Source organism: Pinus tabuliformis, chromosome 7 (assembly GCF_031772625.1).
Source record: "Pinus tabuliformis cultivar Carrire ecotype Pingquan chromosome 7, CPIR1, whole genome shotgun sequence".
NCBI lineage: Eukaryota > Viridiplantae > Streptophyta > Pinopsida > Pinales > Pinaceae > Pinus > Pinus tabuliformis.
In genome coordinates, this window is record NC_142293.1 from 1,961,578,203 (window position 1) to 1,961,596,870 (window position 18,668).

The following is an 18,668-nucleotide window of genomic DNA, read 5'->3' on the forward strand; positions in this document are numbered from 1 at the left end:
ATGGTCGCGGAGCATGTAGATACAAAGTTTCATAAATGGATTTTCCCTTCTTTTATGTAAGTTTTGTCGATTTTTCTAGGCCTACCCATGGTTCGCAGACCATGAGATTTTATAAAAAGAAGAGTCTTAGAAAGTCTAAGGAATGGTAGAAAAAAGAGATCAATGAATGTGATGGGTCACTAGAAGTGAAGAGTGAAGAGTATTAGAGTAGAAGGTAGCCTCTGCAACTGTGTGTGCAGAGGCCTAGAGTAGAGTCCACACCTGAGTGCGTAGACCCCTACAACTGAGTGCCTAAGGTAGTCTTGAATTTGTAAACAAATATGAAGTATTAATAAAGAGACTATTCTAGAAATACCTATGTTTTGTCCATTTAATTCTATCATGAATGAATACGTTTATCTTATGATGAATAATGGGTTTATGATTTAATACTGTATTGATGTGCGATCCTTCATATTTTACATTGTTATAAGAACGCAAGTAATAATATCTATTTACGCGAAGAATATATTAATGTATGGTAAAGTTATCAAACACTTAATCCAATCTGGGTAAATACAGAAGTAGGAGTGATTACAATGGCGCGTAAGTGGTTTATTAACCTGTTTAGGGTCCATGAAAGACAATCGTAGACCTTTGCGAAGGCCTAGAGGTCAGTAAAAGGGTGTTACATCGATAAGCCATAAGGGCTTATCGATCTGCGTGAGGGCAGGTTTAGGGCACAAAATGATATCACAATCATCTCTGGGTGCATAAACTTGGTTCCAGCATCCCCCCATACAACTTCGGGTGAGAATTCAGTCTGTGCTCTCCGGATTGATGCCAAAAGGGCCAGTAGTGTAGGGATTTATTTGGAAAACTTAACTCTAAACTTGGGTCAGGACCCACTAAGACAACAACTACCATGTTAGCGCGCGATCCTGTAGAGCGGTAACCAACTATGCCTTCTTTATATGATAATCTATGATTTGTTGTGATGTCCACATAGCCTTCGTAACAAACCAAAACTAATCTAGATCCTCACTTCCTAAGCCCTTGAAAATTGGCAACTTCATGGTATTCGACATGTCGAACGAAAGTGGTGGTGGAGGTGGACTGGGTGAAAGTGTAGGTTGTGGAGGTGACGGTGGAGGTGGTGTGGAAGGATGATGTATGTGTAGAAAACCTTGTCATATTAACTGGACAGCAGTTCATGGTGAAGTCTGCACCGCTCCTTCATCATCACTTAAAGGAGGTCCAATCATCGGGTTGTATTTAGAACCTGCTTTTTCTTGGTTTCTAAAGCTCCATCCACTTCGCGTAGATCCAAACATCAAGGCAATGGCATAACTCATTTTTCCCACAAGAGAATCTTAATCCAGGTATACAAAGATCTCAAATACTTACCTCATGATCCTTTGAAGAAGCCTCGCTCAACTTCATTGTAATTGAGTGAGGTGTCAACCACGAACTCTAAAACAAATCCTCCTATAACCCGATCAAGCCAATGGTGAACAGTGCATGCGATCTTATCTTGAGAGGCTTCCAACCTCCACACTAGCACACTATTGGACTGTCAAGCCTCCACCTTCCTTGGCCATCTGTGAATTTATCTATCCACTCATATAGTTCAATTAGGAAAGTGCAAGAGAAAATTTAGTGTATTTTTGTGTACAAATATCTGTCCAACCACTATTCTTTTGTCAGGTGCAGATTCCTATTTTCCTATGCCATGAATTCATGGATCTTTTTATCCAACCACTTATCAATTTCCTTCTTGGTCAGATTACAATGATGTGACATCACACATCTCTTTATGCATATCCCGGCCGCAGCAATGAAACCATTTGTTGGCTTAGGGCGTCCTGACACAGGTTTAGAGTTAGTTGCGCCAAACAAATCACTACACTACTGGCCCTTTCGGCATCAATCTATGTAGCGCAGACTGAAGTCTCACCCGAAGCAGTATGGGGTGATGTTGGAACCAAGTTTCCACATCCAGAGATCAGTGTGATTTCCTTTTATGACCTAGATGTGCCTTCGTGCAAATCTCTACGCCCTTAGGGCTTAGCATTGTATCTTCCCTCAATCCACCTCCAGACCTCCATGAAGGTATGTGACTAGCCTTTGCGGACCTTGAACAAGAAAATTAGCTACTTGTGTGCACCATAGATAACCCTTAAGTCAGTGTTTACTCAAATATACCTAAATGTTCGATAACTTTAGCAGAAAGTGTTATTTTCTTTGCATAATCACTTAACATTAATTGCATTCAGATAATAAGACAGATCAAGTAAATTCGTGCATCAATACATCATTATTTTATAAAGGCATCATTTCATATATCACAATCATGCATAACAAAAGTAAAGAGATAAAACACAGGAATTTCTGCAACAACCTTCTTTATTGATCTTCAATATGTTGGAATTATGACACAGGTTTGGCTCGATGACATAAGTGTTGTCTTTGATGGAAACTCACTCAAATAGCAGATCACAAGTTCAGGCTCTCAAAATAGTAGAAAATGAGATACCTGCAGGTTCCTGTTGACAAAGTCGCGGACATATGCAGGTGTGCCGAACAAAAGCTGTAGACATGTACGTAGGTTCACCGAACAAAAAGTGTTGACGTAAATTACATGCACTTTCATGCAGAGAAAAGTGCGCACATGAGAAATCTTATGGTTGGTCCATGGTATTTAGTCCGACATTTTTGATCCTATGGTTTTGGTCCGTGGTTTTGCATCAAAAGTATTGAACCCAGGTTTTGGGTCCCTAGTATTAGATCTCTATGGTTTTGAACCATGGTCTGAGTAAGGCCTAGACTATAAAAAGGAAAGGAGATCTTTTGGCTGGAACAACTAATGTGTTGAATATCTTGAGAGGAGCAAGATCTGAAATACTCGTGATCGGTTGGTGAGTTATAGCTGGACCTGAATCAAGGAGAATCCTGAGCATTAAAAGATGGACCTACTGATGGGTTGAGATCTCTTTGGCACATGATCAGATCTGTAAATCTGATAATCTAGGTATAATTGAAGTCTGATAAATTTCTATACCCATAGGCTCAACATAGCGCAGGTGTGGATACCTGCAGCCTCGACACAGCGCAGGCGTGGATACCCGCAGTCTTCACACAGCGCAGGCACGGATACCCACAGGCTCAACACAGCGTAGGCACAGATACCCGTAGTCTCGACACAGAGGAGGTGCGGATACCCACAGGGTAAAGAAGGGAATACTGCGGACATACGCAGGTTTCTATTGGTGAAGTTGCAGACTTTTTCCTTGAAATATGTTTTAGTTGCTTTTGTCTATTTCTATAGTGTTTAGGGTTCTGAATTGGTGTCTGGTTATTGGTACTATGTTCTGAGAAGTTATTGATTTAGTGTTTGTACAAGGAAGTTGGTTGATTGCAAATCTATTTGATGCTTGATTGATATTCATGGATCCAGTTTGAAAATTTATGAAACGTGGTCCCTGGAAGAAAAGAAAAGTCTTCTGTAGGTCAGCACCTACGTACTAGTACCTCAGCTAGTACAAAAGCTAAGGGGGTCATAGCTTCCTTCCAGAAGAGTTTGGAGAACGAGAGAAGGTTGTAGCCTTCTGCAGGTTGAAGCTTGCATACTGGTATAAGACTGCACTAGTACAGAATCATTGTAAAAGGAATTTTCTAATTGAAAGAAGATAGAGACATATTGCAGTAGGTGGTTTTCACTCACATTGGGTTTCCACCTTATATCTTGTGTTCTTTGGTGTGACTGTCTGCTCTAATTTTCTATTCCTGCTTACTGTTATATGATTCTGACACACAGATTAATGATCAACATCTGAAGAATAAATTAAATTATAAGTCTGGAAGGTATTCACAACTTTCATTAGTCAGATCTGCTAATCTTTATGTAAGTTGAAAAATAATTTGGTAATACTGATTCACCCCCCCTCTCAGTATTATTTTCAACAATTGGTATCAGAGTAGGTCCTTCAGGAAAAGCTTGACCGCTTGAAGGAAGATCTATCATCATGAGAAACTATGAAAAAGAAGCATCTATCAGGCCACCGATTTTTTATGGAAGCAACTTCGTCTATTGGAAGGTAAGAATCACTGCTTATCTTCAATCTCTTGGTATAGAAGTTTGGGATATTGTGGAAACTGGATACACATTTCCATTAGCAACTCCTACAGATGCAGCTGGTAAGAAGCAGTATGAAACAAATGCAAAAGCTGTCAATACTCTATTAGGAAGTCTATCTCAATCAGAATTTGTCAAGGTTATGCAGCTCAAAAGCGCAAAAGAAATATGGGACAAGATCGTTCTGAGCTATGAAGGAGATGAACAGGTAAAACAAGAAAAATTACAAACTCTTAGAATTCAATATGAAAGTCTCAGAATGCATAATGATGAAAGTGTGGCTAGCTATTTCCTACGTATAGATGAGATCGTAAATTGTATGAAAAACTTGGGTGAAGAAATAAAAGAAGTTGTTTTGGTTGAAAAAGTTCTAAGATCTTTGTCTCCTAAGTTTGATTCAAAAGTTTCTGCCATAGAAGAAAAGCAGAATCTAGAGAGCCTTACCATGTCACAGCTACATGGAATTCTAACCACTTACGAGATAAGAAAAGGAGGACCATCAGATAGGAGAGAAGCTGCATTTAAGGCTTCAGGAAAAGGAGATTACTATGAGGCAGGACATATGTAAGCAGAAGAGGAAGAATCAAATTTTGTCAAGAACCTTCAACGGGGAACTAGAAGATGCAGAGGTAAGCTACTATTCAAATGCTTTGCTTGTGGAAGAGTCAGTCATTATGCTGCAAAATGTCCTCATAAGGATAAACTAGAAAAAGGTAAGGAACCTGTTAGATGGAACATAAAACAAAATGTAAATAAGAATAGCTATTACACGCATGAATACAGTGATGGATTGTCAAATAGTGATGAAGATGAACAAGGTAATGATGATAGAATTTTGATGGCTTTTGAAGATGATGATTTCTTGGATGATATAAATGAAGAAGGTATTTATGAAGAAATTTCTAAACTTAAAGTTTGTTTAGAGGAAAAGAATATGATTATAGATACTCTAACATTCCAACTTGCTAAAAGGGATAAACACAATGAAGAGTTAGAATGTGAAATTGTGGGACTTAGAAAAGAAATTGAGAAAACAAAAGCCCTTAATCTCAGATTTGCTAAAGGATCAGAAACTCTAGATGACATTATCAAAGTTTAGTGTTCTCCTCTAGTCAAGACTGGTCTCGGATATTTTGAAGAAGCATCTCAAGCTCAGAAGTAAGTGCAGAAGCCATCCAACTCCAAAAGTTATCTTGATGCAGTAAGGAGAAGTGAACAAGTTGACAATCGACAGCAAACCATAATGCAGATCACCAGGTAAATTAGGGACAATTTGCTTCAAGAATGATCAAAGATTATCAAGTAAATTAGGGGCAATCTACGTCAAGGATGAACAGAAGCCTCAACCGACCACAGGTAAATCATTCTCATATTGGTTCAAGAATGGAAGTAAACTAAAATCATATGGTTGGTAGATTTGGTAATCACAGGAATTTCTTCAATGGCCAATGTTTCTCTTGTCATAACTTTGGTCATAAAGCTACTCAATGTGTTTCCTACAAGACCATCATGACTAGGGAAGCTCAAAAACAAAGGGGTATGACAGGAATCATGAAAAGAACCTACAATAACTTCTCTACTCTTGAAAATGAAATAGAATGTTCTATTTGTAACAACTTCGGTCATAAATATTCTGAATGCAGAAGCAGGTTTCGGCGAACAACTCAGAAGGAGCAAGCCTCATTGAGTTCCAAAACGTGGAAAAAGAAAGAAATGCAACCTGAAAGATGTGGGATAGCCTTATATGCGGAAGGACAGGAAAATCAATGGTACATCGACAGTGGATGCTCGAAGCATATGATAGGTAATAAAGAAAAACTCTAGTCATGTAGTGCCTTAGAAAAGGAAAAGAAGGTCTCATTTAGAAATGACACCCCTGCATTCATAAAAGGTAAAGGCTCTATTCGTTTGAAAGAAAAGGTCAAGGCTGGTAATGTTATGTATGTTGATGGCTTAAAGCATAATCTATAGAGTGTCCATCAGATGTGTGATCAAGGAACTGAGGTAATATTTCGACCAAATGGATGTATTGTTCGTGAGCTTGATACAGGAAAGACAGTGATCAGAGGCATAAGAACTCCAAATAACTTATATGTACTCAAGGGAGAACAACAACAATGCTATTTAAGCAAGAATGATGAACACTGGCTATGGCACAGAAGACTGGGGCATCTTATCTTCTCTCATATAAGGAAAGCATGCAAATATCAGGCAGTTAGTGATCTTCTTGACATCAGAATTCCAGACAATACAATATGCAAGTCATGTCAATTTGGTAAGAAAACCAGAACTAATTTCCCTGAGAATGAAGGATTAGCTAGCAGGCCACTTCAACTTGTTCACACCAATATATGTGGTCCAACTAGGAAGAGGTCACCTCAAGGAGAAGAGTATTTCATATTGTTCATTGACGACTTTTCAAGGATGTGTTGGATAGGACTCATGAAGTATAAAGATGAAGCTTTCGAAAAGTTCAAGTCATTCAAAGCCTTGGTTGAAAACAAATCAGATCACAGAATCAAATGCCTTAGATCTGATCGAGGATGGGAATTTACCTCAAATGAATTTTTTGATTTTTGTGAAGAACATGGAATAAGAAGGGAATTTTCTGCTGCAAGGACTCCTCAACAAAATGGAGTAGTGGAAAGGATGGAATAGAATGGTTCAGCAAATGGCTCATGCTATGCTTGATGAGTCTGGAACTCCCGCAACCTTCTGGGGTGAAGCCACATTTTTCATTGTTACTATTCTAAAAAAGACAAACGTCCGGGTAAACAGCACTCAGACTCCTCATGACCTTTGGTACGGTAAGACTCCCACGGTAAAATACTTTAAAATTTTTGGAAGTAAATGCTACATTAAGAACTGATGAAAATCTTGGCAAGTTTGAACCTAGAGCAGATGAAGGCATTTTACTTGGCTACTCTCCCCACAGCAAAGCTTACAAATGTTACAATAAAAGACTTGGTAAAATTGCTGAAAGTATCGATGTAGTGGTTGATGAAGAAGGAAACACTCCTAGAAAGGTAAAATCTGAAGATCTCAAAGATGGCAAAGACTATCCATCAACATCAAATCAGATTCATGATGAAAAAGAAACCCATGAGGCACTAGAAGAATAGATAAGGATAGAAGAAAAGACTCCATCTAGATATGTTCAGAAGAATCATCCAGAGTCTCAAATTTTGGGGCAGAAAGAGGCAGGTGTACAAACAAGAAGAACCATTTTAGAAGCTTCAAGCTATCTAGCATTGCTCTCCTCCACTGAACCACAGAATGTAAGAGAGGCTTACAAAGATGAATGTTGGGTCAAAGCCATGGAATAAGAACTCGAGCATATTGAAAAGAATAATACTTGGGAGTTGGTTCCTAGACCAAAAGATAAGAATTTCATAGGGACAAAATGGATTTTCAAAAATAAGCTGAATGAAAATGGGGATGTGGTTAGAAACACGGCAAGACGTGTTTGTAAAGGATATGTGCAAAAAGAAGGAATAGACTTTGAAGAAACTTTTTCTCCAGTTGCCAGACTTGAGGCCATGAGAATGTTCCTTGCTCTCTCTAGCTTTTAGAAGTTCAAAGTATTTCAGATGGACGTAAAATCTTCCTTTCTGAATGGAGACTTAAATGAAGAAGTATATATTGAATAACCAGATGGGTTTATTCTTGGAAATGATACAAAACTTGTATGCAGACTCAAAAAGGCTCTCTATGGCCTTAAACAAGATCCAAGTGTGTGGTGTTATCGGTTGGATAAGTACCTCCATCAACAAGGTTTTATAAAAGGATCAACTAATAGCAATGTATATATAAAAACTGACAATGATAAGTTGCTGATACTGTTTGTGTATGTTGATGATATCATCTTTGGTAGCAATGAAGAAGACATGAGTCAAAAAATTTCCTTGGTGATGCAGAAAGAATTTGAAATGTCCATGCTTGGTGAGCTCACATATTTTCTTGGTTTACAAGTCCAACAAGAAAAACATGGCATTTTTCTATCACAAACCAAATATCTCAAGCAGGTCTTGAAGAAATACGGGATGGAGGATTTGAAACCAGTATGTACCCCTATGGTGACAGGATGCAGCCTTAGTGCAAATGATGAATCGGCAGTTGTACATCAACCAACCTATAGATCCATGATTGGTAGTCTTCTCTATCTAACAGGTGCCCGACCAGACATTATGCATGCAATGGGAATAGTTGGAAAGTTTCAGGAAAATCCAAAGGAAACTCATCTTTAGGCAGTTAAGAGAATCTTCAAGTATCTTCAAGGAAATCAAAACTATGGCTTATGGTATCCTAGAGGCAGAGATCTCACTCTTCATGCATATACTAATGCGGATTGGGAAGGAAGCGTGGATGAAAGGAAAGTCATGAGTGGTGGTGCATTCTTCATGGGTCCTAGATTAGTATCTTGGTTTAGCAAGAAACAAAGCTCTATTGCATTATCTACAACTGAAGCAGAATAAGTAGCTACTGCATCTTGCTGCACACAACTCCTTTGGATGATGCAAACATTGCAAGATCTTCAAATCACCTGCACTCCACCTATCTCTATTTTCTGTGACAATACAAGTGAAATCAGTATTTCAAAGAATCCTGTCATGCATTCAAAGACTAAGCACATACCGATCAAGTATCATTTTCTCCGAGAACAAGTGCTTGAACAAAAGGTCAAATTGGAGTATGTTCCCTCTAAGGAACAAGTTGCTGATATTCTCACCAAACCACTGCCCAGGGAGACCTTTGAATACCTCAGACAAAATCTAGGGGTAGTTGATGCATCATCCTGTTGATTGTAGGTTCTACGCGAGTTTCATATGGGGTATACATGTACATACGTTGGTTTATGTGGGTATAGTCGACTTGAAGAAAAGCAAGAATGAGAAGAGTATGATATGGGTCTGTTAGAGACCATCTGGCACAGGTTCAGGGGGAGCATTTATTCTTCTAATAATGCATTGTTGGCATTATCATAGAAGATCTTGGTTCAATTCTTCAGTTGTTTTGATATCACGAGGAGCAAGTGTAGAAGGACAACATGGATACTGATCTGAATAATGATTGACAGATGCTGCTGATATTTTGTCTCTATCTTTCTTATGTCAAGGTCATGTAACGGTCTATCTTCGTACCCCACTATGCCTCAGATGGATAATGTAATATGCTTATTATATCATGTATCCCCACTTGGTTGGGAGTCGTATGTATGAGTCTTTGGTGATAGGAAGGTCAATTATGATGTATAAAGTCATATTCTTGCAGATCTTGCCTATATGTCAGGGGGAGCTTGGGCAACAGCAGAGCAGAGCTTTCAACATGTACTCAGGGGGAGCATAACCCTTTGCCCTTGATGTCAAAGGGGGAGAAAATACTTTGAGTAACTTTGGGTTGCCATCAAGTCCAAAGGGGGAGATTGTTAGCATTATGACACAGGTTCGGCACAGGTTTGGCTCAATGACATAAGTGTTGTCCTTGATGGAAACTCACTCAAGTAGCAGATCACAAGTTCAGGCTCTCAAAATAGTAGAAAATGAGATACCCGCAGGTTCCTATTGACAAAGCCGCAGACATATGCAGGTGTTCCAAACAAAAGCTGCGGACATGTAAGCAGGTTCTCTGAACAAAAAGTGCGGACATAAAGTACACGCACTTTCATGCAGAGAAAAGCAAGCATGTGAGAAATATTATGGTTGGTCCATGGTATTTAGTTCGACATTTTTGATCCTATGGTTTTGGTCCATGGTTTTGCATCTAAAGTATTGAACCCAGGTTTTGGGTCCCTAGTATTGGATCTCTATGGTTTTGGACCATGGTTTGAGTAAGGCCTAGACTATAAAAAGGAAAGGAGATCTTTTGGCTGGAACAACTAATGTGTTGAATATCTTGAGAGGAGAAAGATCTAAAATACCGGTGATCGGTTGGTGAGTTATAGCTAGACCTGAATCAAGGAGAAACTTGAGCATTAAAAGACGGATCTACTGATGGGTCGAGATCTCTTTGGCGCATGAGCAGATTTGTAAATTTGATAATCTGGGTATAATTGAAGTCTGATAAATTTATATACCCACAGGCTCAACACAGCGTAGGCGCGGATACCCGTAGGCTCGACACAGGGCAGGTGCGGATACCCCCAGTCTCAACACAGCACAGGCATGGATACCCGCAGGCTCGACACAGTGCAGGCGTGGATACCCACAGTCTCGACACAGCTCAGGTGCGGATACCGCAAGTTCAACAAAGAGGAGGTGCGGATACCCACAGGGTAAAGAAGGGAATACTGTGGACGTACGGAGGTTTCTATTGGTGAAGTTGCGGACTTTTTCCTTGAAATAGGTTTTAGCTGCTTTTGTCTATTTCTGCAGTGTTCAGGGTTTTGAATTGGTGTCTGGTTACTGGTACTATGTTCTGAGAAGTTATTGATTCAGTATTTGTACAAGGAAGTTGGTTGATTGAAAATCTATTTGATGTTTGATTGATATTCATGGATCCAGTTTGAAAATTTATGAAACGTGGTCCCTAGAAGAAAAGAAAAGTCTTCTGTAGGTCAGCACCTACGTACTAGTACCTAAGCTAGTACAAGAGCTAAGGGGGTTGTAGCTCCCTTCCAGGAGAGTCTGGAGAATGAGAGAAGGTTGTAGCCTTCTACAGGTTGAAGCCTGCATACTAGTATAAGACTACACCAGTACAAAATCATTGTAAAAGGAATTTTCTAATTGAAAGAAGATAGAGACATATTGCAGCAGGTGGTTTTCACCCACATTGGGTTTCCACCTTATATCTTGTGTTCTTTGGTGTGACTGTCTACTCTACTTTTCTATTCCTGCTTACTGTTATATGATTCTGACACATAGATTAATGATCAACATCTGAAGAATAAATTAAACTATAAGTCTGGAAGGTATTCACAAGTTTCATTAGTCAGATCTACTAATCTTTATATAAGTTGAAAAAGAATTTGATAATACTGATTCACCCCCCCTCTCAGTATTATTTTCAACACAATATAGATTTACAGACTCAATACTTCCCTGTGGACTCAGCTGTAGGGGTCCACACACTTAGCTATGGACACTACTCTAGGCCTCTGCGCACTCAGCTACATAGCCTTTTTCCCCTATAAGACTTACTTCTCTACGCTATATTCCTTCATTCATACCCATAGACAAAACATTGATCTTCCTTAGACTCTCTAATACACACCTATTTATACAATCCTAGGGTCTATGGACCATGGGTAGATATTCAAAAACCTACTCAAGTATGAATGAGGGTAATAACCCTTTTTTACTATTAACTAACTCTACTCTCTGCATTCACAATTTGTGGAGCCTTTACATCTTTTTACATCAAAACTTGGGCTTTTGCCCCAAAAATTAACCAGGGGACCCTATCCCAACATTTTTGAAACCCTTTCAGGAAAAAACCACCAAATCTTGTTGTTGTTATTGATGTAAATAAGATCACCTACTCTATTACATCAATCTATTTTGTGAGCACCAGGGAAAATTTTAAGAACCCCCCCTAAATTTATAAATATAATAAATGGGTGAATCTCCATGGTATATAGGAAAAATGGAAGGCGATTTTATCAATAATATAATATGTATATATAATTTTTTGGCGAATCTCTCACCAGGCATGGCGAATATTTTACTCAATTATAAAATCTTGTAAGATCTTGGCGAGTCTTTCACTAAATAATAAAACTTTGTAAATTCCTAGTGAATCTTAGCATAGGCTACATGCTGGTTTAATTCCCCCATTTAAATAGGCTACATTCCAGGTGAATACCATGGGTCAATACCATGTGCCATTTTGGTGAATACCATGGGTCAATACCATGTGCCATTTTTATTTTTATTAATTCTAATATTAGGGTTAATAATGGTTTTTTGCATGGTATTAATAACAATCTAGTCCATGGTATTTATCCCATAGTATTTTGGCCATAGGTTTCACCTAAATATAACCCATTTTTTTGAGTGTTCGTAAATATAAGGTGACTTATGGAGTAAATATAAAAAAATGTTTTTATTTGTTTACCATACCTCTCGTTTATTTATATTTTTATTAATTTACCATACCTCTTTTACAAATATGGTATTTGGCCCATAGTATTCACTTAAATAAAACCTCTTTCTTGAGCCTTCATAAATAGAACGAGGGTTATGGACTAAATATAAAAAGAGGTTTTATTTATTTACGAACGTCTAGTTTATTTATATTTTTATTTATTTACCATACCTTTTGAGTAAGTATAAAAAGACGTTTTATTTATTTACCATACCTCCACTTTACTTATATTTTTATTTGTTTACACCCTCACATGTATATAAGGTGACTTATGGAGTAAATATAAAAAATGTCTTATTTATTTACCATACCTCTCATTTATTTATATTTTTACTAGTTTACCATACCTCTTTTATAAATATGGTATTTGGCCCATAGGATTCACTTAAATAAAACCTATTCTTGAAAATGGGCTAATGGATTAACTTAAATAAAACCTATTCTTGAAAGTGGGCGAATGGAAGATTGTAAGTCCTAATTTCAAGGGCTAAATTTACCTTTTTAACCCTCTCCCTTAAAATAAGGTGGGCTATTTGAGGTGATCTGTAAAAATGTACTATGATACAAAATATTCGCCCACTAAAAATTTAAAACCCCTTAATTTCGCCAAAGGGCGAACATTCGCCCCTAAAACTATCCTTGGTGAGCACCCACTCACAGGAAGCACCAACTCCCTTAGATTGTTTGCTACATCGACTAGCAGGAAGCACCATTTCCCTCTTTTTGTAGACACGTGTGCAACTTACCATAAGCACCAAGTGAGGCACTAACCTCATAGATTTTTTGTAAGAACCAACTTATAGCCCCTTATATTTTTGCAACCCAACATGTAGGAGGCACCAACCCCCAAGCCTTCTCAAGCACCCACTAGATATAGAAGCACCAACTTCTTGTATGAAGCCACCAACCCACACTCACATAGGAACTGCATGTTCTCTATAATTCGAAGCTACTCTACCTTATATCAGCTTTCTTCTCTGCTCACTCTTCTTTCTCTGCACACTCTGTAACATCCCACTTATCTTCTCAACAATAGTCACTCATCACAGTCCATGCAACTCTGTTCTCCTCTCTTCATCAATAGTTACTCAGATCTCGACATTTTTCCCTCCACCACACACACAAAACTGTCGGCCTTCTTTCTCTACATATGCACGTTCTACCTTTCTCACATCATAGACACTTTCATCCTTTCTCACACAACACAGGTGACTTCATCAGTGGTCACACAACACATATAAATTTAGCCTTTCTCATAGTAGTGCATAGGAAACTTCCACCTTTACTCACAATAGCGCAGCTCTCAGGGTCTCTTACCTCTACATAAGCATTCTCAACCTTTCTTTGCAGAACTGTCTCTCTCTCAGCCTTACACAGAAGTGCACTTAATCATATCTTTTCCAATTATCTCACTTTCAACTATGCTACTTTCCCCCATTTTGCTCATTTGAGCTCCTCAATTTTGTTCCTCTATTTCCCCCTGAACGATGCTGCCACTCTATCATGTTTTCACACTATGCGAGTGTACCTTGACATGGCTCTACCATTATTCTATCATGTTTGACTTGGTCTCTGCCACTACATTAACCATTAGAATGGGCACTTAACATTTTCTCCATACTAAGAATGAATTCTCAATCCACCTGCACACTCCAAAAGGAAAAGTCCTCTTTGTGAACAGATCTCCTATCACTGAGGCTCTCCATTCTTATTCATGGTTTTCACATGGCTTGGATGCTCTTCGAAATGTCTTCTCAACTTTACTTAGGCATGGCCTTCCTTGCCGTTGTTACATCTCCTATCTGTTTCTTGTCACAGTGCAGAAACAGTAATCGACCTTGCAGTCCTTCATCACTTGACTATGTGGAGCTCGACGTTGATAAATTAATTCTCATGTTACTTGAATACTACTTCATGTGTCCCATAATTTCATTTAACTCACTAAAGATGTGCATTGGAGCACGAATATGGCTTGTCTCATCTCAAGGCAGACCCAACACTATATCCTGAAGGTCATGGTCCTTGCTGCCTTGACCCAATGATCTCAGAAAGTCGCCATTGCTACAGAGACCAACTCCTACATTTCTTCATTCAACTCATAGCTGTCGACCCATACGCCTTTAACTCTTTGTACTCCGCTATCAGAGAAATTATGCATTGCAACTTTATAATAGTGTAATGTTCCTACTGGGGAGAATATTTCTTTGCTACCACTTTTCACAATTGGCTCTATGGATTTACATGACTAAGAGCCTACCCAATATCGAAAGCTCCCTCTATCAGAAATTTTTCAATAACCAACTGTTGTGGAGTTCTAATATCCTAATCCTCTGATTTCTGAGCTCCTTCTGCTTAGCCCTCACAACATTTCTCACCATAGGACCACTTCCTATGACCTGCCCCTTAGCATTAAGGTTCTTAAGCATTCAGAATTTTGTCAATGTCCATTCTCCCTTTGTTAACAACTCTGCACCACTGGCCATCCAAACAATGCAATTTCCCAAGAATATCCCCCTTTGGCATTGATGGAAACACTCCATCCTTCTCTTCATGTGATGGCCAAACCTCATGTTTCTTCCACACATCTCATTGAATGAGACACAAATGGCCTACTTTCTTCTACACAAGCCATCACAGCTTGTCCACAATTATCTACCCCTTTCACATCAATGGCAAGGGGCTACAAGCTATCTTTCTCTCCCCATCCAATTACTTGGCTATGAAGACAAGAATCTAGCTATTGAGATGTGCATTCTGCTTCACAACATCTCTTTCAGGAATGTCGCTGCTACTACTCCATAAACTGGGCATATGTGATATGCTCCTCCTAAGCATATAATTCCTTTGATTTGAATGACTATAATTTTGAACACCTTATGGCTGCCAGCTGAGTATTCTCTCCACTAATGCATCTTTTTGTATCAAAAATATCGCTACCCATTAAATTGCTCATGGTATTGCTGCTACTACAAATACCAATTAATGATTATGCATTTCGGCTATTACTTCTTTGTTGTTGCTTCTTCTTCTGAGACTGTGCTCACATTATTTGAGCATCTCCTCTTCTCCCCTTGAGGTCATACTCACATAATAGGGACTGCTTTTCAACTAATACCAATTGCTCCAAAGGAAATTATACATATGGAACAATGTACCAGGAAAAATCTAATATTACTTTCTGAAAAAGAAATGTCCATTTGCATGCCAGGTTACTTAACATGAGCCCAAAACAACTAATTTACATAGTGATACCAATTGAGGGTTAAGGGAAATGAAAATAATACACCAATTGTGTTTCATGAACACAAGATGGCTATGCATAATGAAACTCATAACTTAAATGAAATAAGGGTATTTCACCAAATATGCAAACCTTTCATTTTCTCAGCAATCTCCCTTTCTGAGGCTACCCATTGTCGCCTACTACTACTTATCAAAGAAGCTCCCCCTCAGCTAATTCTCCTTGATCTCTTGCAACAACTTTCTTGCCTCTGTGCGGGGACTGATCTTGTGGACCTAACTTGACTGTGAGCTTCATGTCATTCCACACTTCCACTGTAGCCCATCTTCTTCCCATAACATAAGATATTGTTATGTACTCCTCATGTTGGTTGCACTGCTCCTTTTCAATGCTAATACATTCAAAATAAACCAATTTATTTTAGTAATCAGCAAGAAAACACAACCATACCTTCATCAATCAGATGCACTTTTATTTTCAGTCTTTTTGGGTTCCCGCATCTAACTTATTTGGCCTCCCTTGAGGCCATTCTATTCCTTCACTGAAGAGAAACAAAGGAGCTCCTCCCCCTAAGTAGATCATCCCGCTTCTTCCTCCAAACCTTCAATGGTCGGGTCATGACAGAAGCAACGTTCTCTAGCTTCTTCTTTGCCCATGTTTGGGATTCTTCTTGGCTGCACATGGGTAGAAGAAACTTTCCTTTCAACTCCTCTTTCTTTACCCAAATCCACTTGGAGCCTTTCTGCCTTACAAAGGGGTCCATCACATAAGTAAGAGGATCATTCTTCTAATTTCTTCCTCCTCTTCTCATCTTTCTCTTTTGACACAGAGCACTGAAGACATTCCTGGCTTCATTTCTTTGCATCACCTGAAATGTATGCTTTGACTTTCTATCCATGCAAAAATTTTCCTTGTGCCCAAATTTACCACAATTGTATCAATTGATTTGGCCTAAGAATGGGGAAAAGGAGTTACTCTTTTTGACAATGATTTTGTGAAAAATCCTATTACGGGTAGCATGCCTTCTTCTAGTATTTTTTTTCCATCCTTGGGTTGTTATTTCCCATCACATTTTGTTTCCTTGCATGCCATCTACAGTCTATGGATTTATGTTGTTCACTTGTTGGGGCCTAACCCAGGTTCAGAGGTGATTTAGCCAAACAAAACCTGGTACTACTAGCCCTTTTGGCAAGAGTCCATAGAGCGCGGACTGAGGTCTCACCCGAAGTAGTAGAGGAGGGTGCTAGAAGTGGTCTGCGGTTCAACCCTATGCACACATTGCTACGTGCGCTTACTTGTACCTCACGGCCTGAGATACTGCCTTCGTGCAGCCCTACTCAAGCGCTGAACGTTATGCTTCTGCGTTATTACCCAAGAATTCACTAATATTCCACTGTTAGTTGATTAACTTAGCCTACTTGCATGCTTTAAGTTATACTTAACAATATAAATCATTCATACAGGTATGCGCAGTAAATAAACAGTATATTTGCAAATTACATCAAACATGCACTAACCCAAGAAAAGATACACAGAATTATGATAAAACTTCTCTTTATTAATTCCTTCCTCAGTTATAGAATCAACTTCGCTCACTTAGCTGCAGGGGTCCACACACTCAGCTATAGACTACCAGCGCTCTGTGCACTCAGCTGCAGAGCCTCCCCCAACTCTATGACCCAAAGACACACTTAGTCACTTGGACTCTTTTTTCTCTCTACTACTCTGCTATCTCCCATTTTACACTTAGAGCCTCACTCTATTTATACAATCCCATGGTTTGTGGACCATGGGCAGGCCAATATTACATTACAAAACTAGGGCAGACAACCCTCTGACGCTATCATACATTTCACGCTTCGTGCCCACAATTCGCAGAGTCTTTACAACAATATTACTCAAAATTTGGGCTTTGAGCCCCAAAACATGTTGTGGGGGGATTCCATGCCCAACTGGCCCCCATCACAAACATCGTTACTCATCCTCGAGTCACTTTGTTGGCGCAGTGATCTTGACGCAGAGTCCCTCCAACTGATCTCAGAGAGTCTTGATGTCGGGAGCACACTGAGCTGCTGCTTACTGTACCTGCTACATTTGTTCTTCTAAGACCTCTATTTCTAGCGTGTTGCGCTGCATCTGTGCATGCATCCCCTGAGTTTGCATGAGATTTCCTTCAATAGCTGTCGTGATTTTGAAGGCTTCATCCATCCATGGATGGATGCAAGCTTTGAGAACGTCTTCCTTATGGCGCATTGCATCCACCTGCTCTTTTAATGCCTTGCCTTGCTGTATCCTCGCAAGTCGCTGAGTGAGGAATATTGTCTGCGTAGTCCCTATGATCTTGGCGTACTGTTGCTGGAGTTCACGTGCCTCGGGATCCCCTTGCAAAGTCGTGAGGACCTCCAGTGCCTGTTCCAACATATTTATACAATCCCGCACTGCACCTACAATAGCTTCTAACTTTGTTGTAATAGCGATGGCGCATTTTTCTCTGATTTCTAGGGGGCTTGAAGGTTGCGCCTTCAACCGCAGTTTGACAATTTGAAGGTTTAGCTCCAGCTGAACCTTTGTTGTCCCTTTTTTCATGTCGTACATCCACTTGCCAAATTGTGGATCCACACTTCTACCAGTAGATCTGCTATGATAGCCAGCTCTGGGAGGCGTCGGCAAGAGTCATCTACTGTCTGTACCAACTGCCAATTTTGTGACACCAACTCATCACGCTTCAAGCTAAACTATTTGATATTAATCTTTTGGTTGCTTAGAACCAGGATCGCGTGGCTCTCCCTGGCGCGGAGTTCTGTTGTTATCCCATCCTGCAACTGATATAGTGTGTCTCGGGGAAGGGCAACCAAGTTAAGGCCAATGCCTTTCATCATACTAAGCGTCACCTGATCCATTGTGTTTTCTGAGACTAGCACTCCATCTGGCAATACTATCATATTTTCCATCTTCATGCGTAGCATCAGTTCTGTTGCTAACGTGCCTACTGTGATGTGGGTAGACAAGGTTCCTTCCTATGAGGGCCGCACCTATAACTCCTACAGCTGTGCCTAGAGGGCCCCCAACACACTCTCATGTTCCATCATAAACTCTTGGAATGCTTCACCTATGACATCATTGACCGTCTCTGCGATGTCATGGAGATCACCTTCAGTTAAGGTTATCAGGTCAGTGGCCAGCTTTGAGGCCTTGGTCTTCTTTCATGGACCCGATCTTTCTACGATGTGT

At 39.5% G+C, this 18,668-nt stretch overlaps 1 protein-coding gene across 1 annotated transcript in view; it reads left to right on the top strand.

The window, feature by feature from the left end:
• Nucleotides 1-10,430, top strand: part of LOC149256312 (uncharacterized) — a 94,339-nt gene extending 83,909 nt beyond the window's left edge. Inside the window, exon 3 of the mRNA XM_089455309.1 lies at nucleotides 10,194-10,430. Within this exon, the coding sequence (XP_089311435.1) occupies nucleotides 10,194-10,430 (237 nt within the window). The remainder of the gene's footprint in view (nucleotides 1-10,193) is intronic.
• The last annotated feature ends 8,238 nt before the right edge of the window (nucleotides 10,431-18,668 follow it).